At 49.5% G+C, this 27145-nt stretch overlaps 11 protein-coding genes across 11 annotated transcripts; 4 read left to right on the top strand and 7 right to left on the bottom strand.

The window, feature by feature from the left end:
• The first annotated feature begins 14 nt into the window (after window positions 1-14).
• On the top strand, window positions 15-2433 carry ASPGLDRAFT_50461 (putative integral membrane protein (Ptm1)). Its single transcript, XM_022547315.1, has 7 exons — window positions 15-316; window positions 378-575; window positions 649-974; window positions 1029-1069; window positions 1118-1192; window positions 1242-1852; window positions 1904-2433. The coding sequence occupies exons 1-7, from the start codon at window positions 242-244 to the stop codon at window positions 2216-2218; spliced, it is 1641 nt and encodes a 546-aa protein (XP_022398105.1). The 5' UTR covers window positions 15-241; the 3' UTR covers window positions 2219-2433.
• Window positions 2434-2717: 284 nt separating this feature from the next.
• Window positions 2718-4412, top strand: ASPGLDRAFT_68709 (uncharacterized protein; the record flags this gene model as incomplete). The annotated part of the gene is made up of 2 exons (XM_022549288.1): window positions 2718-3183; window positions 3235-4412. The coding sequence occupies 2 exons, from the start codon at window positions 2718-2720 to the stop codon at window positions 4410-4412; spliced, it is 1644 nt and encodes a 547-aa protein (XP_022398104.1).
• A 119-nt stretch (window positions 4413-4531) lies between these two features.
• ASPGLDRAFT_132789 (WD-repeat containing protein SWD2) lies at window positions 4532-5750 on the bottom strand (the record flags this gene model as incomplete). Its single annotated transcript, XM_022541148.1, has 3 exons — window positions 4532-5310; window positions 5382-5604; window positions 5667-5750. 3 exons carry the CDS (start codon window positions 5748-5750, stop codon window positions 4532-4534), a joined length of 1086 nt encoding a protein of 361 aa, XP_022398103.1.
• A 2028-nt stretch (window positions 5751-7778) lies between these two features.
• On the bottom strand, window positions 7779-8947 carry ASPGLDRAFT_50458 (uncharacterized protein). Its single transcript, XM_022547314.1, has 4 exons — window positions 8703-8947; window positions 8340-8648; window positions 8190-8267; window positions 7779-8113 (listed from the first exon to the last, which is right to left on the bottom strand). Exons 1-4 carry the CDS (start codon window positions 8930-8932, stop codon window positions 8017-8019), a joined length of 714 nt encoding a protein of 237 aa, XP_022398102.1. The 5' UTR covers window positions 8933-8947; the 3' UTR covers window positions 7779-8016.
• Window positions 8948-8989: 42 nt separating this feature from the next.
• On the bottom strand, window positions 8990-10277 carry ASPGLDRAFT_50457 (uncharacterized protein). Its single transcript, XM_022547313.1, has one exon. The coding sequence runs from the start codon at window positions 9840-9842 to the stop codon at window positions 9240-9242; it is 603 nt and encodes a 200-aa protein (XP_022398101.1). The 5' UTR covers window positions 9843-10277; the 3' UTR covers window positions 8990-9239.
• A 148-nt stretch (window positions 10278-10425) lies between these two features.
• Window positions 10426-11989, top strand: ASPGLDRAFT_177167 (putative mitochondrial oxaloacetate transporter (Oac)). Its single transcript, XM_022542889.1, has 6 exons — window positions 10426-10492; window positions 10564-10638; window positions 10703-10832; window positions 10904-11375; window positions 11430-11575; window positions 11628-11989. The coding sequence occupies exons 1-6, from the start codon at window positions 10476-10478 to the stop codon at window positions 11718-11720; spliced, it is 933 nt and encodes a 310-aa protein (XP_022398100.1). The 5' UTR covers window positions 10426-10475; the 3' UTR covers window positions 11721-11989.
• Window positions 11990-16103: 4114 nt separating this feature from the next.
• Window positions 16104-17516, top strand: ASPGLDRAFT_68706 (ribonucleotide-diphosphate reductase subunit RNR2; the record flags this gene model as incomplete). The annotated part of the gene is made up of 4 exons (XM_022549287.1): window positions 16104-16133; window positions 16215-16448; window positions 16525-16858; window positions 16915-17516. 4 exons carry the CDS (start codon window positions 16104-16106, stop codon window positions 17514-17516), a joined length of 1200 nt encoding a protein of 399 aa, XP_022398099.1.
• Window positions 17517-17851: 335 nt separating this feature from the next.
• Window positions 17852-18867, bottom strand: ASPGLDRAFT_60313 (SRP9/SRP21 family protein). Its single transcript, XM_022548428.1, has 2 exons — window positions 18681-18867; window positions 17852-18603 (listed from the first exon to the last, which is right to left on the bottom strand). Exons 1-2 carry the CDS (start codon window positions 18750-18752, stop codon window positions 18145-18147), a joined length of 531 nt encoding a protein of 176 aa, XP_022398098.1. The 5' UTR covers window positions 18753-18867; the 3' UTR covers window positions 17852-18144.
• A 392-nt stretch (window positions 18868-19259) lies between these two features.
• ASPGLDRAFT_84441 (uncharacterized protein) lies at window positions 19260-20924 on the bottom strand (the record flags this gene model as incomplete). The annotated part of the gene is made up of 3 exons (XM_022550278.1): window positions 19260-19789; window positions 19839-20717; window positions 20904-20924. The coding sequence occupies 3 exons, from the start codon at window positions 20922-20924 to the stop codon at window positions 19391-19393; spliced, it is 1299 nt and encodes a 432-aa protein (XP_022398097.1). The 3' UTR covers window positions 19260-19390.
• Window positions 20925-22287: 1363 nt separating this feature from the next.
• On the bottom strand, window positions 22288-25924 carry ASPGLDRAFT_667159 (WD40 repeat domain-containing protein). The gene is made up of 5 exons (XM_022549053.1): window positions 25504-25924; window positions 25155-25348; window positions 24911-25080; window positions 24189-24741; window positions 22288-24137 (listed from the first exon to the last, which is right to left on the bottom strand). The coding sequence occupies exons 1-5, from the start codon at window positions 25670-25672 to the stop codon at window positions 22410-22412; spliced, it is 2814 nt and encodes a 937-aa protein (XP_022398096.1). The 5' UTR covers window positions 25673-25924; the 3' UTR covers window positions 22288-22409.
• Window positions 25925-26077: 153 nt separating this feature from the next.
• On the bottom strand, window positions 26078-26751 carry ASPGLDRAFT_132791 (2-oxo-4-hydroxy-4-carboxy-5-ureidoimidazoline decarboxylase; the record flags this gene model as incomplete). The annotated part of the gene is made up of 3 exons (XM_022541149.1): window positions 26078-26137; window positions 26189-26288; window positions 26345-26751. The coding sequence occupies 3 exons, from the start codon at window positions 26749-26751 to the stop codon at window positions 26078-26080; spliced, it is 567 nt and encodes a 188-aa protein (XP_022398095.1).
• Between the last annotated feature and the right edge of the window lie 394 nt (window positions 26752-27145).

The following is a 27145-nucleotide window of genomic DNA, read 5'->3' as shown; positions in this document are numbered from 1 at the left end:
AATGCGTCAACGGCCCGCCTAGCAACACGCGGCTTCCCCGGGCTGTACTCCGTACGCCAAACACCACGATTACTTCTTAGCTCTACGGATGTCGCAAGTGCAAATTCTAGCATTTGTTGAGCTTTGGAGACATTGAAATTGTTTCGCATTACCATCGAGTCTCTTTTCCTTCCTTCTTATGATCCTGGGTCGTGTTTAGACCCTCCTCTTATCGGGAACCCGCCTGCCTAGTTCGGCCACGATGAAGGGTTGGCTTCAGACTTTGGGTCTGTCTGCCCTTTTCGCAGGGAGTGTGTTGGCAAATGAAGTGGAATTGGTGCGATTATGCTTCGGATGACTAGCATGGATGGGACATATCTAATACTCTTCTTTGACAGAAACAAGACGATGCGCACCGCCAGCGATGTTCGGGGATGTACAGCCGCAAGTCCTGGGGAGGAAGCGTCGATCCGTTTATCTTGACAAGGTTTTCGCATGATTCTGAGACCGGTGATACCGATCCTTTGGTCAGCTTGGTGATTTTTGAATGGACCGATGAGGAATTGATCGGGAGGGCTGTATCGGACAACCCGGAAGTGAGTTATTGCCCCGGGAATGATCACATGCTCCGGAGCAGGGTAATCTGACTGCTTACACAAAACTGTTCAGGAAATTGAAACGATTTGCGACGAAGCGAGTGTTGACGCAGGCCTCTGTACGGATCAAGATATCGGTTCTTTTATTCTCGCCCCGAACGTGACGGAATTATCCAAATTCCCCATCATCTCGAAAGCCATCCACCTAAACAATCCAGTTGCGGTGAATTATCCTGTGAAGAATACCGGCTTCTATTGTGTGAGCACATACGGGTATTCGGGACAGGACTACACAGCGGTGGTCGAATTTCGGAATGCGTACGGTGAGCTACCGGCAGCGCAGATTGCGAAATTGCCGTTTTATGGTGGCTTGACGATAGTATATGCCGTGATTGGAATGTATGTATCTGTGCGAGAAGTGGATTGAGTACATATGCTGATTACGATGGATAGTTTTTGGGCATTCTTATATGTGCAAAATCGCCATGACATCTGTAAGTGGCGCGCAACCTTCTCGTTCAGATCACGCTAACATCTAGCAGTGCCGGTCCAGAACTATATCACGGCTATTCTTGTGTTCTTGATCCTTGAACAGTTGATGACATGGGGCTTCTATGGTAGGTCAACTTTCTTGTCTTTCTTGTCAATTCGCCTAACAATATCAAGATTTCCAAAACCGTCATGGCTTGAACATTGGTGCAAAAGTACTCATGGTGCTTGTTGCCGTTCTCAACGCCGGGCGGAATTCGTTCTCCTTCTTCCTCCTGCTCATTGTCTGCATGGGCTACGGTGTCGTCAAGCCGTCTCTGGGTCGAACCATGATCTACGTCCGCATTCTCGCCATTGCGCATTTCATCTTCGGTGTCATCTACGCTGTTGCGAGCTTGTCAATCACACCAGATAGCGCCGGTCCGCTTGTGCTCCTGATTGTTCTCCCGCTTGCCGCTACCCTGACTGGCTTCTACGTGTGGACTCTTAATTCGCTGAACGCGACAATGAAGGATCTCATCGACAGGAAGCAAAAGACTAAGGCGTTAATGTACAAGAAGCTTTGGTGGTGCATTTTGATCAGCATTGTCGTGATTTTCGGTTTCTTTTTCATCAACTCGTTTGCTTTTGCGGGCGGCAGCGACGCCAGTTTCGTACCGGACCACTGGAAGACTAGATGGTTTGTCTTGGACGGTTGGCTCAACTTGGTCTACCTATGCGACATCGCTTTCGTCGCTTATCTGTGGCGACCTACCGCCAATAACAGACGTTTCGCGATGAGTGACGAGGTATGTGAAGACATCCTTTATAAGCTACACTGATACTAATAATGACTGCAGCTTGCGCAAGATGATGATGGCTTTGAAATCCGCTCCTTTGGCAGTGCATTGGACGAAGAAGATGCCTTTGACGCTCCAGAGACCCATATCGGAACAGAGCACCGCCGCGATCTTTCCCCTGTGCCTCCCAAACCTGTTCCGTCCGCACCTCGTCAAAGAGAGTCGCTCGACGGAGAGACGATCTTCGCCGTTGGAGAGGACGGAGACAAGTGGTCTGGCGATGAGGATGAAGAATCACGACGCGGTTCGACCGATCGCAAGTCGCAAGAAGGCGACGCCAGCGAGAGGGAGAGATTGACAAAGCGTACGGATTGATTTGCCTGCCAGGTGACAGGGGATGTAGGGGGTTGAATGAAAATATTACAACATGCGCGCATCGGTCGACGGTTTTGATAATTCGATTCCACGGACATATGAATGTGTTTAGCTCAAGTGTATTTCTGCTAGCTTAGATTAATCTTTCTTTCCAGATATTATGATCTGTAGCTGTTAAATGAAAGCCCAATTTTTTGTTGGTCTCGTGACCGGAAATCAGATATCTAGCTCGATGAGGTCATTATTTGGAGCCTCAGTAAACTCGACTCAATTACCGAAGTTTCCAGAAGTCTTTATTCTAACCACGCCTGATATCGTCTCAATGCGGCAATTGAGTCATTCAACAGCTGGAGGACGTTGATCCGCCCCGCAATGACTGACAGTTAGAGTTCCAAATCAGCCTCACCCACCCTGCAATCCTATATAACCCTACTTCTCCCTTAAAAACAGAAGTACTATGCACCGGTGTATACATACATCTACCTCAATATAGCTAACAATGCCCGACAATTTCTCACAAGGGACCAATCCTCCCCAAACCGATCAAAACCCCACCAACGAACAACAGCAACACCCAGACTCCAAACACCCCAACCCCGAAACCAGCCGCGGCCTCGCAACCCTCCTCCTAACAAAATGCAACCTCATCCTCACCGAAATCTCCACCTTCCAATCCCTCCTCTCACAGAAACTCCGCAACCCCCAACTCATCGAAATCCGCTCCCTCCGCTCAAGCATCGTCTCTGAACTGCGAACACTTGAAAAACTAAGTGACAAGATCGAAGCTGCGTTCGCTGCTGCAGAACAGAAGGGGGATGCGGGAGAGGAGGTTGAGGCGCGGTATATCCATGCGCTGAGGTCGTCGAATTTGCCGTTTTATGAGGCTGTTTGGGGGATTGCGAAGGGGTCTTGTGGGGGGTTGGCGGGGTTTGGGAAGAGGTTTTATTGGGGTGAGGGTGCGGGTGGTTTGGAGGATGGGGATGCGGATGCAGGTGCTGGTGCTGGGAAAAAGAAAGGGAAAGGGAAGAAGGATGGGGAGGATGGGAAGAAGCTGCCGAATAAGGATAAGCGGAAGAGTGTTTTGGTTGATATTGTGGCTGATGATGGGGAGGAATGGGTGAAGGTGTCTACTATCTCGGAGAGCCGGTTGCTCTTCGAAATGGCTGAAAAGGGATGGGAGAAGGAGTCAGAGCCCGGATCTGACGACGAGGACGAAGGTAAAGGCAGGACGGTCCTACGGAACTACGAGGACGAGGACGAGGACGAGGACGAGGATGATGAGGTCGGATTGATCAAGTTGGCTATGGACATGCGGAGAGCTGCCAATGCTACGCGGGTGAGGTATAGGCGCCCTCAGATACGCTTTGTGCTGCCACGGATTGAGGAACAGAAGAGTTCTGATATTGATGATCTTATTGATACGATCCGGGGCTATGGTATTACAGTTGAATGCGGGGGAAGATACGCGGACGTGCCTGATTCACAAACAGCAGAGAATCCGCTGAGCCATCTCCTCCCTAGCCATTTCATCCGGTTCACCCCTTCGCTGAATGTGGACTGCACGTTGCTTCTTGCTATGGTATCGGACTTGTCGCATTACAAATCCGTACACCCTTCGCCCGAACACCATACCGCCATCAACAGGCAGATCGAGATCGAAAGGGAACATCCTCTACTGCCTGTAGAGATCTGGCCAGCAACAGTTGACCGGGAAATGCTATGTACAGACGAGGCAGGGAAGCGGATGCGAGAGATTGTCGATACCATCGGTACAGATACCGAAAAGAAGCGGACGGATATTTTGTTGGGTGTTCCTCCTTTCGATGGTTTGGATTCAGACACTCTCGTCCAGAAATTCCAGGAACTATCCGACTATGAGGTCCCGGCACAATGGAGACTTCCGATAAAGACCGTCGAAGCAAAATCCGTCATCGATTCCGGACGGAAACAAGCAAAACTCCCCCCCATAGTCGACAGTGTGGCCGAGATGCTATCCGATATCAACTATAGTGTGTTCTTGTATGGATGGGTCACCGGATTAGTGACCATATCCAGCAATCGTACTGTGGTCAGGCAGATAGAGACCACGGTGGAGAATCATAGAAATGGCGATGAAGACTTGGTAGGACCCACGGTCTGGGTTTGTGACACGCCCAGAAGTTTGATTGGCAAAGAAAGGGACCGGAGAGAATAAAATACTCGCTCGATAGACCCATGAATTCGATGAAATGCAATAAGGCGGATTGTCAACACTCATTCTCGTCGGCTCCGGAGATTGCTGAGATGCCAAATACTAAAGATGGCAGGTTCTGTTTATTTCTCAGGTTGTTTAGAGCCGTCTTCCGGGAGCCAGAAGACCGTCTCCTTATCAGCAGTTGCAAGCATGTTAAACCTCGGATTGTACTCGATCACGGCAGTCCGACCCCGGCTGGGTAGTCTGTGAGTGGGCTGCAAGAGGAGACTCGAGTCAGGAGGCTGCTGCAAATCCCACACAAGCACGTCCGACTGATCTCCTGGGCCTCCAATGACATATCGTCCGTCAGGCGAGAAGCAGACATCTCCCTGGCCAAGAGGTTTTCCGGTTGTAGAAACGGGAGCCGCCCTGCCAGGAGAGCCATTCTTCCCTATCAGGAAAGCGCGCACAGCCCCATCAAAGGCATCCAGAATGAAATGGCCGTGATAGTCTGTTCCCACAAGTAGATATTTTCCATCATTAGAGAATTCCAGACGAGTCCAAGCCCTGCCCCTGGTGGATGGGGTAAATCTTTCTTCGTACGGCGCAAGGTCAAAGGTAGAAAACGGGGATTTGTCGTAGTTACGGAAATCGTAGAGGAGAACAGACGAGGTCGACTGAGACGCAATCGCGAGGACTGAGGCTGACGGGTCGAAGGTGGCCAAGTACGGCGTTGCGAGCTTCAATTTTCCCTGAACATGTCGCGAATTAAGATCCCAAAGCGCGACGGTGTCGTCTTTCGAGCATGAGACGAAAGCATCGCTTCCGGGCGACAGCGCCAGAGACGTTACTTTGTCAGTATGGCCGGAGAAATACCGCACGTAGCCTTCGTTGTGAAGATCGAGCAATCTCAACGAGTCTGCATTCACTTGTCAGCCGGAGCTCTCAAACCAAACGCACCAACGGGACATCCCCCTGTATTCAACCTACCATCGACTTTCGTACTCGCGTGAAGAACTTGGCGCGAATGATGCGTGAATCGTGCCAGATGGACACCGTACTTCTTGCTAGGAACGGACTTGGTGGCCTTCCCTTCCTTGACGTCAAACACTTGAATTGTCTCATCCTCTCCAGCAGCAACGAGGAAGTCACCCTGGTCATCGAAATCCAGCGACGTCACATGGGGATGATCTTGCTTCGGGGGTCGAAATGCCTAGGGTAGAACACTATTAGACCAGGTTTTGGTGATCTTCATAGGGCATCAAGTGAGCGAACCTTTGTAGGACGGTAGGTACGTATAATATCAGATACCTTCTGAGTCTGCTGCACAGGTTGCTGAGCTTGCTGGCCCTCCGCCATCTTTATCGCAATAGCTATCCGAGCTAGAAATCGACCCGCGATGAGACGTAGAATGTATTTAAACAAAAATCGTAGAAGAAGGTGATCCCCCAGTTTACGCCCTTGATCAGGCTCTGCCGTAACTTGGTCTCAGCAAGTCAATTGCAATCGCAGTGGTTTGATATCGTTTGCTGCTTTGGAGATTTTGGCGCGTTTGTCGACGCGCGGATTAATTGCTGTTCCGATTCGGCGCCCATCGTCGGGGACCGGTGCGCCGATTCCCCGACGGTCGTTTGGTATATTTCCTGTTTGGGAAGAGGAGCTGTCAGCACCTAATCAGGTCAGTGAATGGTTCCTCACCGGCTAGGTGAAATGGGTGTTAATTCAAAGGAAAATGCAGAAGCTTTACCTTCTTCCAACTACCAGGTCTCATCGAGGAGGGCGCGCTTCTAAGACGCATGGACTGTGATGAACAGTATGTTCAGTTCACACACACCTGGTATGATAGAATCAGACAAGCTTGATTCGAGATTCTGGGACCACTTCTTGGCCGCTAGCGGACCCTCCAGAGGTTCAGAGGAGAACAGAATAGGCGCTTTGGTAATTGTGCCCAGTCGTACCCGCTGGTAAACCCGAGACCGACTGAGGATTCAAATACACCAACTATTGGGAATAATATTTGATAGTCTGGCCGTCCTCGCCCTGGGTTATTTCTACATATGATATACGATATTGAACCACAATTTTCGTCAATATGAAATGCAAACTGCCCCCCATACGAGACCTGCTGGTCAATGAGTTAATCACCGGATCGTCCCTGTGACATGCGATTTGAATGCTAGGTTATGGCACAGTGGTCATGCCACCCAGTACGTTTCTCAACGAGCAGACTCCGGTGGGCGAAAAGCATGTGTCCAATTTCGTTTCATACAAAACATAGGGTACATGATGACATGTGCGTGCGGCATAGACACCATCTTCAGTGACTACTGGGCGTCCACAAACCAACGGCTCGGCTGCCAAGTCCCTGACGTGGTGATTGTCCTTGAAAGAAACGGCAGTCTGAGGGTAGTCGGAGAGTTGAAGGTGTCCTGGATAGATAAACACGTCCTGGAGGATGCCATTCTCAATGAGAATCGGCTTAGGCATGTACTTGGCAATGCAATCAAGCACAAAAGTTAGCGTATACATGCTAAGTCAAACTTTAGGACAAATCGCAGGCTACATGAAGGCGGCGAATCTGAAGTACGGGTTTGTATCAACATACGAATAAAGCATCTTTTTGAAACAAGAAGTCCAGCCAGGCAAATGGGTGCCATACCATAGCCCTGTTGTAAAACACACTGACAGACCGGTGTTGCTGGGAGCATCAATCTGGCTAGCAGCCCACGTGTTGCTAAAGTATTCTGTGCCGAGGGTTGTATGGAGGACCCTAAACGTGGAGCACTACAAACCTGCAATGCACGACGACAAAAGTTGCGCGAAGAAAAGCCACGTGAAGTGGATTCAGATCAGCCAGGTCATGCTTCGACAGAATGCGGAGATCAAGGTAGTGGTTTTCTGCGAGAGGCTAGGTTGCCCTGTTCAAAAGACCGACAGCGCATTGCAACCTGACAAAACAAGGAGAAATACGCGCTCCTAGAATGATAAAATGGCCCACCACCGCAACACCTCCATCGAAATAACTGAGATGGGAACCAACCATGTGCTCACATGGCCCTTCCCTGATGAAGTCCTCAAAGACCCTGACCTCCTCCATCATGCCATCCATGACCTGGATTAATTCCAGGCTGTTGCCATCAGGCAGCTCAAGGAGCTGGAGGGAGAGTCAGAAGCCCATCCAATTGTGATCTGAGAGGGGAGAAGCTTGGGGAAAATGGGAGGATAACAGGCCTGTATGGTACTGAAATATAACTGCTCCAGATGCAATCCATCTAATTCCTGATTACTGTATACTATAGTTTAGTAGAAACTACCCATGATAGCACAGCAAAAAGGCTAAGTGACCCCAGCGGGTTCGGTGTGTAAATGTATCATGTACCAAATGAGCGTCACTGGAATACATACAGTCGAATGGTGGAGCGTGTGATCTGAGCACCCTTTTCCATGCTGGTGTATATATACCTCGGTAGCAAATAAATTAGCGGAGCTTCTCACCATAAGACAACCATCGCAGGCACAAATGCCCGACCATTGTAGAGTGGAATACTGGGAGAAACAGGAGAGGATGCTACGTTTGTCAGGACGAATTATTGGAAGCCTATAGATCTCTTATTCGGCTGGAACCTCAACCCCTTGCTAAGCCCCATTGAATCCACATATTGTCAGTCCAGGTATCTCCTTTTGCTTTTTCAAGGCGGCTCAGTTGGAAACTTGTAATGTAGCTGTCGTTATGGCAAGCATATGTCAGCCTCGGAGACGAATAATGAAATAAAGGGAGCTCGACAAAAAAGGACATACATCTTCCGTGACTCTTTATTCCAGAACAGAATATCCTTTAGCGCCGCTAAGTTGCGAACTCCAGCCTTAACACAATCCCTATATTGGGGAGACAAGGCATATCAGCAATTCATACACAGGGCAAAACTACATGGGAAGGCGAGGGCATACTCGTATGCGATCCTAAACGCCTGGCGAATTTCGTCCCGTTCAGTTGTCGGTAAGTTCCAAAACGAGCTGTTAAGGCGAGCACCTGGCAGCTCATTCATCAACAGATACAGAATAAACCCTCCAGGTACGACCCCAGTCTTATCTTGCCGATCTAATTTGTAGTTGAGGAGGGTTGGGGCTGACTCGCAGCCATTGCGCGTCAAGGTCCGCAGAGCCGTAAGCTCATTGTCGGCGTAGTAAGTGAGTTCATTGGAAGCTTGCTGGTTTCTGACTCCGGATTGTTCTGATTCTGAGCCTGCAAATGGAATCCTGGACAAATCAGTACCTATAGTGTTATACTGGAAAGAAATCTAGGGAGCTGACTGCATATAAATCTTCAATATTGCTGTCTTGCTGCTGCTGCTGCTGTCTCTGCACTGGAAAAGAGCGCATGCAGCAGATGGACACTTGGACTCCTCATACTCATATTCATCTTGTTGGTTAACCTGCTCGCTCAATTTCTTTATAAGGTTCCATGCGGAGGGGTTGGCACCGGCAATTTTGACTTCAGACCCTGTAAAACGAGAGCCGAAGAATGTTTTGTTGCTGGCCATTATACAGTGAGCACATGCAACCTCAAGGGCTGTAGAAAACTTCGAGTCTTGACCAGGAACGCTATGCTGAAAGGGTAAGCTGACGTCACCGCAGTATACACCTTACAGGAATATAAACACTACATGCATATCCAATCGTAGCTAGAAATACTAAAACAACGCTGTAATTTATCCTTCAATTTCAAGTAAGCGAACAAAAAGCCTCGACAGACGCAGCCTTTTCCGACACTCAGTAGCATCGCACAGGGCCGTACACTTTTCACTGGTATAGAGATACTGGTATCTAAAAGCTATCCAAAGGGAAGACTCACCCAGCCGAGGGGGAAAAAATATCATCACGCCAAAATGCTCTGACCGCCTGTTTTACACCTGGCACATTCGTCGGCATCTTCCGGCAAAGATCGAAATCAAACATCCACATGGTATGCTCACCCAAAACGTTCGACATTGCACTTGGTGACCGACGTTTGACTGGAGGCGCCAGGACAAATTTGACACCATTTCCATCCATCTGGCCAATCCAATGTAGCATAGCTAGGGCTTCTGCCATTATCCTTGCGTATTGCTGCATGTCACTTGGGGGTATACCAATTTCCTCCATTTGGTCTGCACATAAAGAACAGTTTCGTAATGAAAACATCTCAAACGGTGGAGGCTTGTCTGCCTGTGTTTGTATTTGTCGTCTGCCTAGACATGGTCTCACCATGCAATCCTTTTTAGCATCGCTCAACCAGACCGCTCGACGAATTCTCCGTGGACAGTATTTGTTGATGAGAAACTTCCTAGTGGATTTAGGGAATGGGGGATGCGCTGGCAATGAATCATCTTGCAAGGTGAGTATCCTGCTGGGAATCTGGATAGGTTTTTGCTCCACCACTTTGTGGCCGTAGGCCGAATGAAGCGGTAGCATCAGGGGATCTGGATTTGGGGTGTTAGAATATCTGAAAAGTCACGAAAGCTCCCGAGAGCACGCCGGTGCATGCGGAAATCATTGTTCAAGGATTTCTCCGGCCCTTCGTCTTCTCTTTTGTAGGCCGAACCGCGTTCAGAGAACGCCCACACAGTGCCGCAGAATCCGATACCAATACAGAGAAACTTGACTTTTTATTCGTTGGTCATACTGTCTCGGGCTGTAATAGCTGTATAGCTCTGTGATTAGTTTGTTCGTACATAGTTAGTAGAATGTAGCGGGAGCGATAACGGAGGACGTTAAGTGCGAGATATTTCAGCCTAGACATTGCCGCTGGCGACTGCTAGGCAGATATACTTGTAATGGGAAATACCGAAAACGTGGTAACTGAACACCGGGCCCTTGTATAGCTTCTTATATAGCTTCTTAACCTGGAATTGTACCCCTGGGTATGTAGTAGAGAGTTTACAATTGGCCCGGCAGCATTGGCCGCGGCTGAACTGCGCTCCCCACTCTTTTCCATTTTGGGACATATCCTCTCCGATCCACCTCCGATTCCCGATTCAACTCTCCGCAACTTCCCCTCAGTCGCCTCCAACAACAAGAGAATTTTTCATTCTCCCAGTCAGGATCATGTCGACGACCACAGGGTACGTTATAGCCCAAAAAAAACAAGATCGAAAACCGGATTAAATGCTGACAAGTCAATCTCACGCGACAGGGCCTTCATTGCCGGCGGCATTGCAGCATGCGGAGCGGTCACTGTCACCCATAGTTTCGAGACCGTGAAGATTCGGTGCGTACCTGTCCCCGATTTCGGTTCTACGCCACACAGAGGCTTATTGGAAATGCGAACGCAGGTTGCAATTGCAGGGAGAGTTACAATCTAAAGCCGATCAAGCCAAGAAATACCGGGGTGTGCTTCACGGCATTAAGGTTATCTTGCAGAATGAAGGTCCTCGGGGACTGTTTCGAGGAATTGGGACTGCCGTATGTGACATGGCAATATGCGACGGTGCAAATCTTGAAAAACGCAAGGCTGACGAGAAGGCGCATATTAGTACATCTACCAAGTCCTCCTCAACGGCTGCCGGTTAGGGTTCTACGAACCCCTGCGCACTGGCGCCACGAATGCCATTTATAAAGACCCCAACTTTCAATCTCTCGGAATCAACGTCTTCGCTGGTGCTGCGTCAGGTATCATCGGTGCCGCTTTCGGTTCTCCCTTCTTCCTCGTCAAGACTCGCCTCCAATCCTACTCTCCTTTCCTTCCTGTCGGCACGCAACATCAATATCGCAACGCGTTCGATGGATTAAGCCAAATATACAAGTCGGAGGGTATGGGTGGTTTGTACCGTGGCGTTGGTGCTGCTATGGTGCGGACTGGTTTCGGAAGCTCCGTCCAGCTGCCCACTTATTTCTTCGCTAAGAGACGTCTGACAAGACACTTGGGTATGGAAGAGGGCCCGGGCCTGCACTTGGCCAGTAGCGCAGCGTCTGGATTTGTTGTCGCCTGCGTTATGCACCCTCCTGGTACGTTTGAAAACTCGCAAAGCGTCGTGCAGTGCAGCTAACCTTGAATTCCAGACACGATCATGTCGAGAATGTACAACCAGACGGGTGACCTCTATAAGGGCGTGTTCGACTGTTTGTCGAAGACCGTCAAGACCGAAGGTCTTTTCGCCATTTACAAGGGCTTCTTTGCCCACTTGGCCCGTATCTTGCCTCACACTGTAAGTCACTGCACTCTCAGCGTTTGAGCAACTCACAGCTAATACTGCCCAGATTTTGACCCTCAGTTTGGCCGAACAAACCAACAGACTGATGCGCCGGGCTGAGGATAGGTTCCTCTCCGACGACCTCAAGTCGCGACTGTGAAGATACCTATATCCCAGCGCAATAGCGGCATATAAAATATACCATCTCGGTTTTGCCTACCGAGCAATGCATTTGTTTCCAAGCAGCGCTCATTTGTTACATAGTACATTTATATATGGATATAATGGGGGCGTTTGGTTTTGGATTGTCAGGTTGCATTGCCCTGTCGGTCTTTTGTACATAGACTGCAGTTGTACATGCTTTGTGGACATCTTCATTGGTGTAATTCACTATATCACTGTTTTTAATGGAGATAGTGAATATGCCCCTAAAAAGACTTTCTTCCTGTTTTCCTTTTATGGTTCAATTCTACATCTTCGAGCCGAAGTCATCTGTTGATATCTTCCGTCAACCTGCCTAGGCATACTCATCCTACTTGCATAAATTGGGCATGCATCTCCTACGACTATCATAGATCTCGAAGGTAGAACCGAATCTGGTTGAACGCTCTTGGCTATCGAGATCGAGGCATACTTTGAAAAGCCAATGCGAACGGCCAGACATGGCTCACAAAGAACATTCTCACGGAGTTAGACCCCTGCGTCAAGGTCTATACCTAGTACGAATGGCCATTAAAACTCATAGCCGGTTTTATGCATTCTTCTTTTTCCGACTGTCACGTCATGGGAATCCATATGTGAGACTGAGACTGAGTTTGTCGGCCAAAGAGCCCACTGGCGATCAATGACTACGATGGTATGTACAAGCCATCGGAAAGTATCTGCTCTGTTTACTGGCTAACTTATTGGAAAATGCTAAAAAAGAATAATTAACAGTGTGTTTTCACCCAGCGTAATATCCTGCTAATCAGCAATGAGACACTGGCAGCCACCGTTACTGCCAGAAATAACCAGCGGCTATAGCTAAGTGGGAAAAAGAAGTGGTCTATTCCACCCGATAGTGCTGTTCTTCTGAAAAAAGGACGATCTACAGGGTTGACCGCGGAGATTTTGGGCATACTGACACCTGCCTGGATCTGCACACCTTCACCGCAGTTATCAATGGCTTTGGTCCGTTTTCTGTCGAGGGGGACTCGAGATATCGATATCTTGATTGGAGCGTTGAGTTTGTTGGCTTGAACCGAAACGGGACTAATGATGCCTATTGAAACCATTTTTCGCGACACAATAGGATATGAGCCTTACTCAAAGATATCACAAATGATTGTTGCAAGAGCCTTGACCGCAGAGATCAGAACACTTGCTATGGCATTTGGGTGGAATCTGGAAAAGGCAAGGTTATAGGCCAGTGGCTCCTTGGAGACGTCAGACCGTGATCTCGGTCTCAACTCTAAGGGCTTTCTGGGTCTTCCCACATGCCAATAGCCTTATCCGACAAAAGTCGACACTCGGCTGGTCGAATTCCCAAGCATTCAGCTGTATGTGGATGAGCATAGAAAACACCAGCCCGATGATGAGAACTCTTAGAGGGCACCTTGAGTAATGTTATGACACAACCAAGGAGTATTTTTTGGGTGTGACATGCTATCACATCATTCGTGAGGAACCACAGGGTACAACAAGGTGCTGAATATGGAAGTACACTGTTGTGAAAATGGCCTACGCTTGCCAACCATGCAAAGAGCCACCACCGATTTACACATAAATGACAATTGTCACCTAATCGAATCCATTTCAAAGACGCAAGCCAGACACCAAGATGCGAGAAAGGAAATGCGAGAATTGGGCTATCACAAAGCACTTTGGATGTGTTCTGGCGGGACTGTTAAGCTCATCGTGGCTGTGGTGCTTGGTGGTATTGCCAATTCTTCCCTGCACCGATGGAACACGACCAGGGGAGGAGGGGGGGGCTCCCTGGAGAGAAATCGGATTACGCACCCAAGCAGATGGAGTTGGAAAAGGTATTTATCATTGGGAAGATCACGAAGTACACGCTAAGCGTAGCTAAGGATCTATCGACTGACGAGGCTGCTAATGTTAATTATCTCGTATCCCTGTCGATGAACAAACGCCAGTGGACATATTGCAAGGTGATCTATATGAACATAGGAAACGTTCGTGTCGTCCGAAGCTGATAGCTATCGGAATCACATCGTACCGCGGTAGGGAAGTTCACTAAAATCCATCCTGTCCTGGATTACACAGCGAAGTGAAACAGTCCATGAGGATGGACCGGGTAAATGCCAAATGGACATAGCGATGAACCAACAAGCTTGATCCATATGGTTATAGGAACATGGTCGTCATGTCTGCATCTCACTGAGTCCATTGCACTCCATTACGGCGGTTTCCGGGTTAGAATCATGACTTTATGCGAGGGCGGCTTGGAACGTGCCATATCTTCCAATTATTGGATGGCACTGATGGTGGACTCGTTGTCAGGGCTAGCTCCGTTCAGTATTTTTTTTCGATGCCGAAACAACAGCCCATCAAGTGAGATGTGTTGGACTCCTTTCACTTGCTAACCTCGTTTGCGTTTCAGTAGCTGAGCGGATATCTCGCTTTCTGTATAAGTCGGATTCTGAAGTGCAGCATTTTCTAGCATTAGGTTAGCCCCAGATTGCTTCCGGCCGCTGATGGAGAGCGAATTGAGGCACATGAGCCACAGAACCCGGCCAGGGCTGATCAGCCCTGGCTTCTACTAGAGATGAGCGACATGAGCCCTGTGGTGATCGATTACAAAGCGCCAATTCAACTAACAAACGAATTATGCGTCAACCAGATTCTGTCACAAAAAGTATTGCGATTTACGAACCAAGGAAGGTGGCCCCTTGTCTACACATCTCCCGAACGAGCATAACTGCTTGGGCAATCATCCCCAAATTTTCGTTTCAGTCGTCAGTCGCTACCATTGCCTCGAAAACACCTTCGAAAGGTGTTCCCCGAGCTTGCACTTCATCTCACCAGCCGCATTCATAGCCCGAAGTTTCTAAATGAATTTCTCCTAATCCCCTCGTTGTGCACGGATCAGGCAGGGAAAACGCATTTAGAGATGATGTACGTTAGCGAGCTGTGTAAGCTCTGGTTTAGTCGATAAAGCCGCGCATCGTCGTCAATTACGAAAGCAGAGGAACTGTCGGGACTGATCGTAAGAAAACAGCTTGATCACAGTCTGGTATCAGGGCTGGTGCTGTGGTGGAGAGGGATACTTCGGGGTACGAGCCACGCCATGACAGCTGCATATACAATTGGATCCCTTGAACCTATCTCCTTTAACCCTTCCAAGTAAGGAATACTAGATAACCAATCAGTAGCATGTTAGTCGGGCCTTTGACGGCTCATGCGGCAATATGCATGGAAACGCGGTCAATCGCGAAGCATTCTGAGATCCACATGCGACAGGCTGACAGCAGGGATATGTAAGGGACCGAAATAGCTCAAAGAAGTCGTCGGTAACCTGTACGGAGTCAAATATATTGCAGAACCGAATGCAATAAAGAGAAGAGCAAGGGGATCGAGAATCGAGGTCTCTCGCGAAAGACGCGTTTCTTTGTATGGATAACGTCATACTCCGGCGTCGCAGAGACCTTGCTCCAATGTAAAAGCCTAGACGTATTTATTTTGACCCCAGAAAGACGTGTTATATCCGAAAATCCGTTTGGAGGGTCGGGGGTTGTCCAATCGTCGCGTGGAGTGGAGCGCGTCGTACCCAATTCTCTTTCAGCTGTTGCAGAGCTTGGACCGGGCTTATCTGATCATTAATCATGACTCCGACAAAGCCAAGGTCCGATTTCAGGAGTGGGGAATTGTGGTGCTTTATTGACAGACGCGTGAAGTCGTGTAGCATTGGCTGTGTCAGCACCAATTGGCTCAATTTTAGGATATACAGGAGGGCATTTGCATTGAAAATCCGCATAGAGGTGTTGCCCTTGAAATTACCTTTCAAATGGTATATAAATGTATATAAATGTATATAAATGTATCTACATGCGTCTAGACACGTATTCTGTAGGTGCTGAAGACGCGCTGGCATCGGATCAGATAAGATCAATCAGTGACCGCGCATACCCCTCGTAGCCCAGCTACCACGCCCAGTTACGAGGCATGTGGAGAATTCCTAGTGGTGCCTGGCGAACAAACCGGTCAATTGACGATCGCAATCCGGATTGCAGCTGGACCGGTGGTCTGATGGAGTCACCAAGGCAAACAAAAGGGCAAATATCGAAATGTTCGTGACGCGCACTAACCGCATCGGGTAACCAGCCACCTTCTCGCGAAGCGCGCCTTCCCACGTGACCGCGACGGAGCGTCGCGCTTTTCGTTTCCGCCGCAAGTATTAATTCTGCCCTCCTCCCCTCTCGTCGTTCTTCATCCCATTCCCTTCTCTCAAGCTCTCTCTCTTCTCCTGTGCTGTTCTCTGTTGAAGCATTCTTGTTCTACTTGTCTCTCTTCTATTCTAATTGTCTTAATCACTCCTGTCGAAATGGCTGCTCAGGTCACTCCCTCCAAGCAGGTACGTGATGTTGCATCTGTCACCTCTCACGGCGACGCGTCTGAAATCAAAAGTACTTGCTAACTGGACAATCGCATATAGACTGCCTGCTCCCTCGAGAACCTCAAGATGAGCGACTCCCCCGTCAAAAAGCTCAACTTTGCCGGCAAGGAGAACGCACCTGCTGCCGACATCGACACGACTGTCACCAAGCCCGCCGAGAAGCCTGCCCAAGCTCCCAAGGCGGAGCCTACCATTCAGGAGCTCGAGGCTACTGAGCCTCTCCTGCAAGAGAACCCTCACCGTTTCGTTCTCTTCCCCATCAAGTACCATGAGGTCAGTGGCGGCACGCGTTGACGCGTAAATTGATTTTTCCCACGCGCATCAAACTAACAATTGGCTTTCTCTACAGATCTGGCAAATGTACAAGAAGGCTGAAGCCTCTTTCTGGACCGCCGAAGAGATCGATCTGTCGAAGGACCTGCACGACTGGAACAACCGCCTGAACGATGACGAGCGTTTCTTCATCTCCCACGTCCTTGCGTTCTTCGCCGCCTCGGACGGTATTGTCAACGAGAACTTGCTCGAGCGTTTCAGCGGTGAAGTTCAGGTCCCTGAAGCTCGTTGCTTCTACGGTTTCCAGATCATGATTGAGAACATCCACTCGGAGACCTACTCTCTCCTCATCGACACCTACATTAAGGAGCCCAAGCAGCGCACCTACCTCTTCGACGCTATTGATACCAGTATGTTCCCAAATACCATGGTTATACAATTGACAAGTTGCTAACTGGTGATTTAGTCCCTTGCATTAGGCGCAAGGCCGATTGGGCTATCAGGTGGATCCAGGACAAGGAGTCCACCTTCGCTTCGCGTCTCGTGGCCTTCGCCGCTGTTGAGGGTATCTTCTTCTCTGGTTCTTTCGCCTCTATCTTCTGGCTGAAGAAGCGTGGTCTGATGCCCGGCCTGACCTTCTCCAACGAGCTGATCTCTCGTGACGAGGGTCTCCACACTGACTTTGCTTGCTTGCTGTTCTCTCACTTGAACCACCGCCCCAGCAAGCAGGTGGTCCAGGACATCATCACCGAGGCCGTCGCAATTGAGCAGGAGTTCCTGACAGACGCCCTCCCCGTCGCCCTGCTCGGTATGAACTCCAAGCTCATGGCCCAATACATCGAGTTCGTTGCCGACCGTCTCTTGGTCGCATTGGGCAACCAGAAGTACTACCACGCCACCAACCCCTTCGACTTCATGGAGAACATCTCCCTGGCTGGCAAGACCAACTTCTTCGAGAAGCGTGTTGGTGACTACCAGAAGGCTGGTGTCATGAGCAGCACGAAGAAGGAAGAGTCCCAGTCTGCCACCACTAACAACGCTGGTCTCAGCTTCGACGACGACTTCTAAACAGGTGGCTTGGGAAAAAAAAAAAAAATCTTTATATACCCCGGTTTCGTGTCATATCCGGACTTTTATTGTCTCGCCGCCAAAGTCCTGACTCGTGCCATGAGCGTTAATATTTCTGTATGTTTATGAATGATTTTTGGAGGTACGCATGGGTTTGGCGTTATGGTTTCGGTGGTCATCTCCTTATTTTTGTGTCCTGTCCTTTGTTTGGATTGATGGATAATGGGCGATGCCAAAATGTATTTAGATATATCAATGTATATTCAATTGGATAATGTGTTCTGGCCTATTCCGTACGCATGTGGTATCTTCACTATCAAGATCTAAGAAGAAAGGTCTTTATCACGAGATTTCATTCGTATGTACAGATACAGGCTCATCTATCTCGTAATGGTTGTCCTTTTGCCGTCTTAAGCGAGGTAATACTCACGAGGAACTAGCTTAGTCTCGAAGACCAAGGGTGTCCATGCAGCCGTTGAACAGGCATTGCCCGGCTGTATCGTTCCCCCAAGAACCCCGAACAGCATCACTCAAGCACAGGCTGAGACCCTCTCAATCCATCCATTACCCAGACAAGACCCCAATTTTCTCCCATCTGATAACAGCAACACACCCCATCCAACCCAATTCACCGCTTCCCCTTACCCTTCTTCTTCGACTTCCCACCCTTAGCCCCCTCCGCTTTCCCTTGTGCCTGCCCCGCCGCCTGTGCAGGTGTCGGTGCCCCCTCCTCAGTCGCGACAGGCGCATCGGTCATCTCAACATCCCCTCCAGCCGCAGCACCAGCAGTCGCAGCCGCAGCCCCCAACCCCAGCGCAGCAACATCCGCACCACCGGCCAACTTCCCCAGACTTGTAATTAACCGACCAACCTCGGCGGCCTTATTCGTCCTGTACTGCAGACAGATTCCGGCGGAGGGGTTGTAGGTTTTCAATGTGAGGGTTGCGACGGGTGGTTGTGTTGTTGATTGTGTTGTAGAGGCATCTTGTGTTTGTTGTTGTTGCTGTTGGCGTTGGGACTGACGGGCTTGGGCTTTTTTGAGGGCTGTTGGGCGTTGGGAGGGGAAGGAGTATTTTGTTGTTATTCTCTGTTTGGCATTTTCAGTTAGCATGTTATTTCTCTCCTTTAACGGATTGTATTCCATTTTCAAGCAGGGAGACGTACGCTATCCGGATATGCCTGGAGTAGTAGAGCAGATTGTTCCAGGTATGCCTGGGGTGTGGGAAGGTATGGCATTTTGTCTTTCTTTTTAGTTCTTTCCGGAAGGAGGTGACGGAGGAGAATTATCGAATTATTCCACACCAAGAGTTAAAGAAAAAGAGGGAGAAGGAATGTAAATGGCCGTATTCGCGAATCTGAAGTGAGTGCGGACAGACAGCGTGGAGATGCGAGTCGTCGTCGGTTGGCGGAGACGGCCGGCAGTATACTTTTGACATACAGCATCAGAGTAACTAGTCCAAGAAACAAGCAACACTTTAGCTTACGCAATCTATACCAAGCTGCTTTGATAACCTAAAACCAACATTGGATTCTTCTCATCGTTGGCAACAACGATCAGGATTGTCGTCTCATGCTGGATGCGCGAGCTCGAGCAGTTACTCTAACATACTTCATAGTTATTTCATGAACTGTTAACGCCGTCTAAACCCATCCACGGTGTAAAAGGGCGATGATAATTACAGAAACAAAACAACAGACTCGAATCCGATCCGAATCCGACCCGAACCCGACCTCTTGACATTCCCAATAAGGGAGGCTAGACTAAACCCAGTTAGGGCATGCCATAAAGCAAGCAGTGGGAAGGGCATGGATTCCTATTTTCAGGTTCGGCGCCGATGTCTACCTCGAACCAAAGCTCAAACGCCAAGGTTTATCTAAACATGGTTTGCTGCCTGCTCAATTACATCGATCACTTGGTGTCGAAAAGCCTGCTGCAATTTCAAGTCTTCCCTTGTATCATCCTCCACTTTGTTCTTTTGTAGCTTCACTGCAGGCTCCCATAGACCAATTTCGAGGAGGACTACTCCCAAGGCATAGATACCATGGATCTTCTTGAATGTCTCCTTTTGTTGGCCCTGTCGATCTGGATGTCGATAGATATCCCGCGTTGGTTCGAAACCAGCCTGTTCTGCTGAGAAGAAGGGATCCGGACGACTGTACTCGAACCCCAGGACCCAAGGGGCGGTAAAATTCATGTCACGCTGGTCCAGTAGGTCATCTGAGGCGGGATGGGGAAAGAGGAGAATATTGTCGCTCCGGAAACTCTCGTGTAGCTGAGACTGGCGTCAGCTCTGAAAACTCACAAGGCATGCAGATACTTACCCACTGAACCATGTGGAGTTGGGCAATGCACTCCGATAGCCCCAATGCAAGTCTGAATTTATCACCGAGCTCTGGACGATGCTCCATACCAAAGAGAAGGCGTTGGAGGCTCACCGGGGCCCCTGCTGGTTTTGGCTGAACCTCAAAGACAAAGGAAATGCAGCTCTGATCCTGGATATATTTCCACTCTACACAGGGAAGGATGCGGAAAAGCTGCTCCTTGGGTTGGTGAAGCAAGTGTGCTAGGTATTCAATCTTGCTTTTGGTTCTCGCTTCAAGTGCTGGCTCTGGGTAATTATGGTAATGATTTTCTTGCATGTGGGCGACCCCATCTTTCATAAACATGGTGAACATCCCTTGGTGCTCAATAGGCTGAATTCTCTTTAGATATAAATCCCACACCGGATCTGTCAGCTCCAGGGATTCCTCGATCTTTCCCCAGCTCGATTGTGCCAGACGGAGAGATGCATCTTTGTCAAACCCCAGTCTCCGGGACGTGTCGTCTGTCTGGAGATGCACCAAATGGTCAAAGGAAATACCCAACTGCGATGCCAGGCACCAAAGCTCTACCTTTCTCTTGAGTCGTGAATTTCGATCTTTGTATGAATGTAGAATAGCCTCGACTCGCTTCTTGTCGCGGAGAGACCACTTCAATAGAGCTGGCAACGATGGACTTGAGCGGAGCGAGAAGGTAACATGTGATGATTTTTGCTTACACTTTGAAGCAACTGGGCGAGTTGGTTCGGAAGGTAAGCCATATCGACGTTCTAGTAGCTCGACACCCTCTTGGAGAATTGACTTGATTTCATTGCACAAGATATCAATTTGTTGTTGAATATCCGGGTCAAATTGGTCGAATAGTGCTTTGCCATCATAAATCTAGTCACTATCAGTATGCAAATCCTTACTGTGTCATGTTCCGGGACTCACGGAGCATTCAGAGAAAAGGAGGTTCTTCAAGGCTGAGTTTGTATGTTCTCATCGTGGACCAGGTTGTGAGAAATGGCCGAGTCCTGATACAGAGTCAGAAATGATAACTTGTCAGTATATGTGCTCAACTCTTACATCTTCAAAGGCATTTGACATCCGATATGATCTCCCCGAGCCTTTCTCCTAGCCTGATAAGGGCATCGACACCGCCGATTGCCAATCCAGTGGCAGAAAGACCAAGGTCAACATGCATTATGACGGACGACGTGTGTACAAAAAATGGAAGTGTTGTCTATCTTAAACCCAACTCTGCTTATGTATCTCAGAGAAGACCACCATAGATCGGCGTTGATGACGTGGTGAATCCCTGGCGAATCATACAGACAGAACGAGCTTCAGCCTTCTTCTCAAGCCCTCAAGGGGTATGAGTATTTCTATTGCTTATATCCAGGCATTGCTTACTGTGCTCTTGGGATGACTCACTCGTCCTCGTAGGTGACGATGCCCGCAGAATTTGATGATCTTTGGCTTCGCCATGAGTGATAAATGCGCAGATGCCCCTCTTATTGGCTAATGAAAGCTTTAACAGGCGCGACAACCAATCGCTCGGAGACAGACACGATAGCATGGACGGCATCCATTTCCAGAACCCGTGTCTTAACAGTGAATGGTCTCAGCTTCAACCAAAACCTCGGTTTAGAGGATATAAACGGTCTCGAGGGTCTCTTGCGAACGACACAGCAATTCAACCTGAGGAGCCTCCCCTCTAACAAGATTGAAGAAGTCCGACGCATAGCAACCGGCGAGACTTTTGTCGTTTGCGAATGCAGATTCGAATCCAACGTGATTGCCGTGAAACACATCCGACTTTACGAAAATGAATCGAATTCGAACCGCGCACACTTCCAGCGACGTCTTCAAGCAGTTCTTCGAGAAGTCCTCATCATGTGTCATCAGCCACTGGCTCATCATCCGAACATTGTCGATATTCTGGGGTATGGCTGGAACATGACTTAACCTGTAGGAGCCAGCTAATAACTGTTCCAATAATCTGAAACTGGATATAGAGAAATCTTATGGCAATGTGTCTAAAGGTCTCAAGAACACATAGATTGTGTAGATGTTTGTCCACTATTGCATAACTGGCCTCACAAACAAGAGATCACCCACTATGTGGCTGCTTCCTCAGGACGATATGAGTTCTGGTCTTCCTGTGGTCCTTTCAGATTTGACCAGAACCTTCCAACCTGATGATAGCTGGCGTGAAGTTGGTCCGAGAACGGAAAGGGAAAGTCCTCGAATCTCCGCAGACATGTACAATAATTGAGGGCTTAGGATCGAAGACATGAGTATGTAAATTGAATCAATTGAGATAAATGTTCTATCGCGTATATACATAATGCCATATGTCACATTGCTCGTGTAATATACTCCATACCAACCGTGCTATTCCAAACACCATGCCATGTACAGGTATCTCATCACAATAACCAAAACACCGTTCATGCAACGATTCATAAACCAAAATTGCAGAATATAAAAAGAGATAAAAGAAGATGAAACCCCAATTAACCAATAATAGGTGAGTCTCCCATGAGCTGAACTGGGAAAGCAAGATGTAGGCAGCATTGGATGCTCCTATCACGAACTCACCGGCCTCAAACAGCTCACACAAACCAACCTCTGCTTCCCATTCCTCCCCCTACTCGCCCGGAAATTCGTCCCCTGACAATTATTGCACTTCAGAACATCCCCGTCATCACCCTCCCCATTCGACGAAGCATAATCGCTACTCAAGAACTCACTCCCAACACTCAGTTTGCGATCTGCGTCTGGGACAGATGGTCGACCCGGGACAAGTAGACGAGACTGGCGGTTCTGTGCCGCAAAGGCGTCATGTGTGATCTTGTTCCAGTAGGCGTTGCTTTGTTCCCCCTGGATCCAAAGTGGGTTATCGTGGTCTTGGCCGCTGGCGACGATTGCGGTGGATGATAGGGGTAAGGGGGATTTGGGAATGGGTTCGCGTCTTCGGGGTGTGGTGTTTTGCCGCGATGTTTCGGCGCTGGAGCGTGCGCTGTCGGCGGAGTTTTTGTATGTTGAGGGTGACGGAGACATGGTGAAGGAGCGAGAGTCGGTACGTGGCCTCGACGAGCCACCGCCTGGACTTGAGTAGCGCGAAGCATTAGGGATGGATTTTCCTGAAGGGCTCCGCGTCCTTGTAGGCGTGCGGTCACCGTTGGCGTGGCCCGCATTATGTCGGATGACGGAATTGCGCCAGGATAGGATCCGTTCTGAGGGCGACTTGTGCGAGTCTTTTCCGATGGACGATGCGAGGCTATGGCGCGTCGAGTTGGACCGTCGAAAGAGCCTTTTGGAGATGGTGGAGTGGGCATCCCAGTCAGCATAGCGCCGCTTCTGGTACGCGCAGTCCTGTCGCAGAACTTTGATCCTCCCCGAATAGTCGGCTACAATAATGATGTTGCCGTTGGGGTGTGTAGAACGGGAGATATACGTAGGCGACTCTTGCGCCTGCTTGCTAGCTCCGGAGTTCCGGTTCCCGGAATCGTGGTCCTTTTCTGGGGACTCATCTCCTTTGCCTACCAGCGTCACTGGCGGTGGGTTGCAGATGTCGTAGACTGGGTCTTCTGAGAAACCGAGGATTTGTTTAGTCTTCGCAGGGGCCATCACGGACGCTGTCACCATGGACGAGTGTGTTTCGAATACCTCGACCGCACGTTTATCCATGTCTTTCTCGGTGGTATTGGTAGGCCAGATATACGTTCGACGGTCCTCGCTTCCGCAAATGATATGCTTCCCATCGTCGCTAAAGGAAGCGCGAATCTGACTGCAAGTGTTCTCGTTGCCACGGAACTTAGCCTCTAAGGATCGATCTCTGAAGTTGTAGAGTCTGATCCGGGAATCATTGCTGGTGATCAAGAGCTTGACATCCGCATTGGGGTCGTCAGGAGGAAGAGCAATGGTATCGATGCCCGTAATCTTACTACCCTTCGCATTACGACCGCGCGCAGACCGTACATGCATCTGGTCGAGTGACCTCAGGCCGTCCGTTTGGTATATGATGCACAGTCCGTTCAGACATCCGGCTATTGCGTACAGGCCATCCGGAGTGAAAGCGACCGATGTAATCATTGCTGGCACCGATACCACAAACGCCACGCTCTTATCCGGAATACTCCAGAGTCGGAGCTTAGTGTCGAGGGATCCTGCGAGGAAGAAACGGTCATCGCGGGGATGGAATTGGATCGACGTGACGAAATCGCTGTGCTGGAAGCAACATAGACATTCGGGTCTGGTTACGTGCCACAGGCGGACCGTCCTATCCATAGATGAAGAGAGAAGGAAATTATTCTGGGCACACTGTTAGCACAAGAAATCCCAACAGAATGGAGAGTATCGTACCTTGCTCCAGCTCAGGTCTAAGATACTGCCTGTATGTCCCTCAAAAACTTGAATAGGTTTCGACCGGAACACTGGTGCTTTCAGCTTGGGAAGCTCGTCGTTATCCTGTTCCTCATCGCTCTCGACCTCGTCTCTGTCGCTGGACGAAGTGATAACCGCCCAGATGCGAACCTTTCGATCCTGTCCCGCGGCTGCAAGGTATTTCCCATCTCTGGAGAAGACAAGCGACCATACGGCTTTCCCAGTATCATGACCTTTTTCGGACCCGACTACCGAACTAGTTACACCCTTATCCGCCGCACCCAATATACCATCAGCACCCTGGAGTTCTTGCGCGACGAAAACCCGGTTGAATGTCTTTTCCTTCTTATAATGCGCGCGAACTTTGAGGTATTTCGGTGGCCGCGGGAATCGAGGAATGAAACCTATTGGTTGTGCAGCAGCGTCGGGGTCCATACGGCCGTTCTCGGACTCAGATACATCGTCTTCGGCGTCGGAATGCCGGTCTTTCTTCTTGCCCGGGATTATGCGACTGAGGAAGGAGACGCCTTTTCTGTAGTTGAAGGAAAAGAAATTAAAGTCAGCGAACAGATCGTCTTGGTGAGACGGACAAGCGCAGGGCTATCAATCAAGGAGCACGCGCATGTCACTGTGCAGGGTGGCAAGCGGTCATCACCCGACTTGCACCATACACGGAAAACGGGTATGCATCGCCAACTCACTTCTTCTTCTTCTTCTCGGGAGGTTTCTGGTGTGGCACCGAATCCCGTCGGTTTAAGCCCTGTTCGTCTGCATTGTAGTTGTCGGTGCCACCGGCCTCCGCCTCGTAAGGCGCTCTCCCTAGCAGCTTCAAAGGAATGGATTTTTGGGTATGCGTGCGCTGAATGATATGCTATAGGTCGAGCGCAAGATCGTATCCGTCAGCGAAACTGAGCAAGGCTGATTCCTTCGTAAACGATGACTCACTTGAGATAACGGGTCTATCGCACTGGATTCCGCACCGGGGTCCACAACAGTAGGAGAGGACGCGGAATATCTCGTGACAGAGCCACTGGCCCGGTGGTTCGAGTAACTAAGACTTTGCGTAGTTCGGTGGTTCCTTCGCGCATTTTGCTGCTGAGTACTGCTCGATCCCGATGCGACATCCGGCGATGTAGGATCTAAACCCGGAACAAAACCGTCAGCCAGTTAGCCGGTCATCCTTTTAATGCACGATAGTATCCCCGGGTAGTTCATTGGTCTCTGGCCGGGATATCCCTTAAGCTCCCGACGAAACCTCCAGACCCCGTGACAGGGCGCACAATATCTAACGTACCGATAGGAGACGACTGTGACGCCCGCGCAGGACCCGACTGGTGCTTGCTAGTACCACTCTGGTTACTCGGATCCCTGGTGATGTGCGAGGACGAACCGGCAGAGCCGGTGGTTGTGATGATGGCGGGGACCGACGAAGCGCGCGGCCCAGCAGTGGAAGCCTCGGCCATGCTGAGGAGGACACTGGAGGCTGCACATGTGGAAGGATGCGTCGATTAAGTAAAGAGAGGGAAATTAAAGGTCGATGATAGCCAGTGGTGCGTCCCAGGATCAAATAAAGGAAGTAAATTTCGGAGCGCGAGAAAAGAGCGAGGAATGGAAAAGCGGCACCAGCCGGATGTGGAAATGGATGACATCAAAGCGTCTTTTTTCGGTTTACTTCTACTCTACCGAATACGGTCATGGTCTATACAGAGTACACAAGAGTACTCTGGAGAGGGATGGATTATGGAGTTTAGAGGCCATTAAAGGCTGTCTCAGATCCGAGACAGAAATGCAAAGCAAGGCCACTCTATGGTCGGAGAGCTTGAAAGGATCGCCATAACAGCACGGCATATTCAACCCTATCGGACATGTTATATATTCGCTGGTTGCTGTAGTTTCTTCGCGCGGTCTTTGGCAATATCACACATGGCCTATGGTCCAGATATCAGTATCTGGATGGTGATGCGACACGAACAATTTACCTGGATATTCTCCTCAATCTCTCGGCCCTGATCGCCACGGTCAATCCTCTGGCGCATTTCTTCCATGATCACATCTCGATTTCGACCGTTGACGAATGTCCTGCACGGGAATGCGATTAGACATGCTCGGATCTGGGGGAACGACTTCCAACATACACAAACCTCAGCCCGGGAAATTTCTCCTCGTACTCATGATTTAACAGACTCAAACGTTCCATCTGGTCCTCCGCGGCTGATTTGTTCAGATTCGCCTGTTCCTTCCTACTCAACTCGCTTAAATGCTCTGTAACTTTGGTCGGTGGTCTGCCCAGACGAGGATGCGATCCCAGGATCTTCATGAGTGTTTGCCGGTCGGTAGGCGACTGTGACAAAGACAGCGCTGACAATTGACTTCCCACGGCATCAGACAGACTAGCATATGAGGCAAATGATTGCGATGTCAGGACAGGGCCTGTGATGGCGTGGAGTTCCGGTGATGGTTCAAAGAGGGTATCGAGGACTTGGAACTGCTGTTCCTGGGAGAGAGATGATATGCTTGATGGTGAAGGAAGGGCTGACAGCATGTTGGTAGCTTGGGCAGTTACTGCTCCTTCTTTCACTGAACACCGGAGGCTTTGGTCTTTAATAGCACTTAAGTATGCTGTTGCTTATCGCGGGGATCCGATCCCCGCATCGGCGCTCTCCGTACTTTCTTGTCGGCCCTAAGAGATAATCCTGACTTCATTACTTTGACGTTTGCCTAACTACTCATCGCTGTTTAGACAAATAAGTCCTCTCCCAGATTTCATTGACAGTAAAAACCCGCCCAGCAGTTTATAGTCGACTATCCTTCACAATGCGCTTCAACTTGGTGCGGAGCGTCCTTATTTTCGATAAGGCCACAGGAGAGCACCTAGGGGGTCTCCGTCAAAACGGTTCTGTTTTCACAATGTGTAGGCATCCATGAACCACGTAACT

This window comes from Aspergillus glaucus, assembly GCF_001890805.1.
Source record: "Aspergillus glaucus CBS 516.65 unplaced genomic scaffold ASPGLscaffold_19, whole genome shotgun sequence".
NCBI classification, from domain to species: Eukaryota; Fungi; Ascomycota; class Eurotiomycetes; order Eurotiales; family Aspergillaceae; genus Aspergillus; species Aspergillus glaucus.
Note: the sequence above shows the minus strand (reverse complement) of the source record. Positions and strands in the feature narration are given on the sequence as shown.

Bases quoted from the DNA above. Each gene is read 5' to 3' on its own strand.
- ASPGLDRAFT_50461 (XM_022547315.1), top strand. From the start codon at position 242: ATGAAGGGTTGGCTTCAGACTTTGGGTCTGTCTGCCCTTTTCGCAGGG. The intron at 317-377 runs GTGCGATTATGC...CTTCTTTGACAG, and splicing joins TGGCAAATGAAGTGGAATTG to AAACAAGACGATGCGCACCG. The intron at 1,853-1,903 runs GTATGTGAAGAC...TAATGACTGCAG, and splicing joins GTTTCGCGATGAGTGACGAG to CTTGCGCAAGATGATGATGG.
- ASPGLDRAFT_50458 (XM_022547314.1), bottom strand. From the start codon at position 8,932: ATGGCCAGCAACAAAACATTCTTCGGCTCTCGTTTTACAGGGTCTGAA. The intron at 8,268-8,339 runs GTATGCCCTCGC...TCCCCAATATAG, and splicing joins GCGTTTAGGATCGCATACGA to GGATTGTGTTAAGGCTGGAG. The intron at 8,114-8,189 runs GTATGTCCTTTT...CCATAACGACAG, and splicing joins AATAAAGAGTCACGGAAGAT to CTACATTACAAGTTTCCAAC.
- ASPGLDRAFT_50457 (XM_022547313.1), bottom strand. From the start codon at position 9,842: ATGCTACCGCTTCATTCGGCCTACGGCCACAAAGTGGTGGAGCAAAAA.
- ASPGLDRAFT_177167 (XM_022542889.1), top strand. The intron at 10,833-10,903 runs GTATGTGACATG...GGCGCATATTAG, and splicing joins TTCGAGGAATTGGGACTGCC to TACATCTACCAAGTCCTCCT. The intron at 11,376-11,429 runs GTACGTTTGAAA...CTTGAATTCCAG, and splicing joins CTGCGTTATGCACCCTCCTG to ACACGATCATGTCGAGAATG.
- ASPGLDRAFT_60313 (XM_022548428.1), bottom strand. From the start codon at position 18,752: ATGCCATACCTTCCCACACCCCAGGCATACCTGGAACAATCTGCTCTA. The intron at 18,604-18,680 runs GTACGTCTCCCT...AATGCCAAACAG, and splicing joins TCCAGGCATATCCGGATAGC to AGAATAACAACAAAATACTC.
- ASPGLDRAFT_667159 (XM_022549053.1), bottom strand. From the start codon at position 25,672: ATGGCCGAGGCTTCCACTGCTGGGCCGCGCGCTTCGTCGGTCCCCGCC. The intron at 25,081-25,154 runs GTGAGTCATCGT...CTCGACCTATAG, and splicing joins CGATAGACCCGTTATCTCAA to CATATCATTCAGCGCACGCA. The intron at 24,742-24,910 runs GTGAGTTGGCGA...CTTCAACTACAG, and splicing joins CCCGAGAAGAAGAAGAAGAA to AAAAGGCGTCTCCTTCCTCA.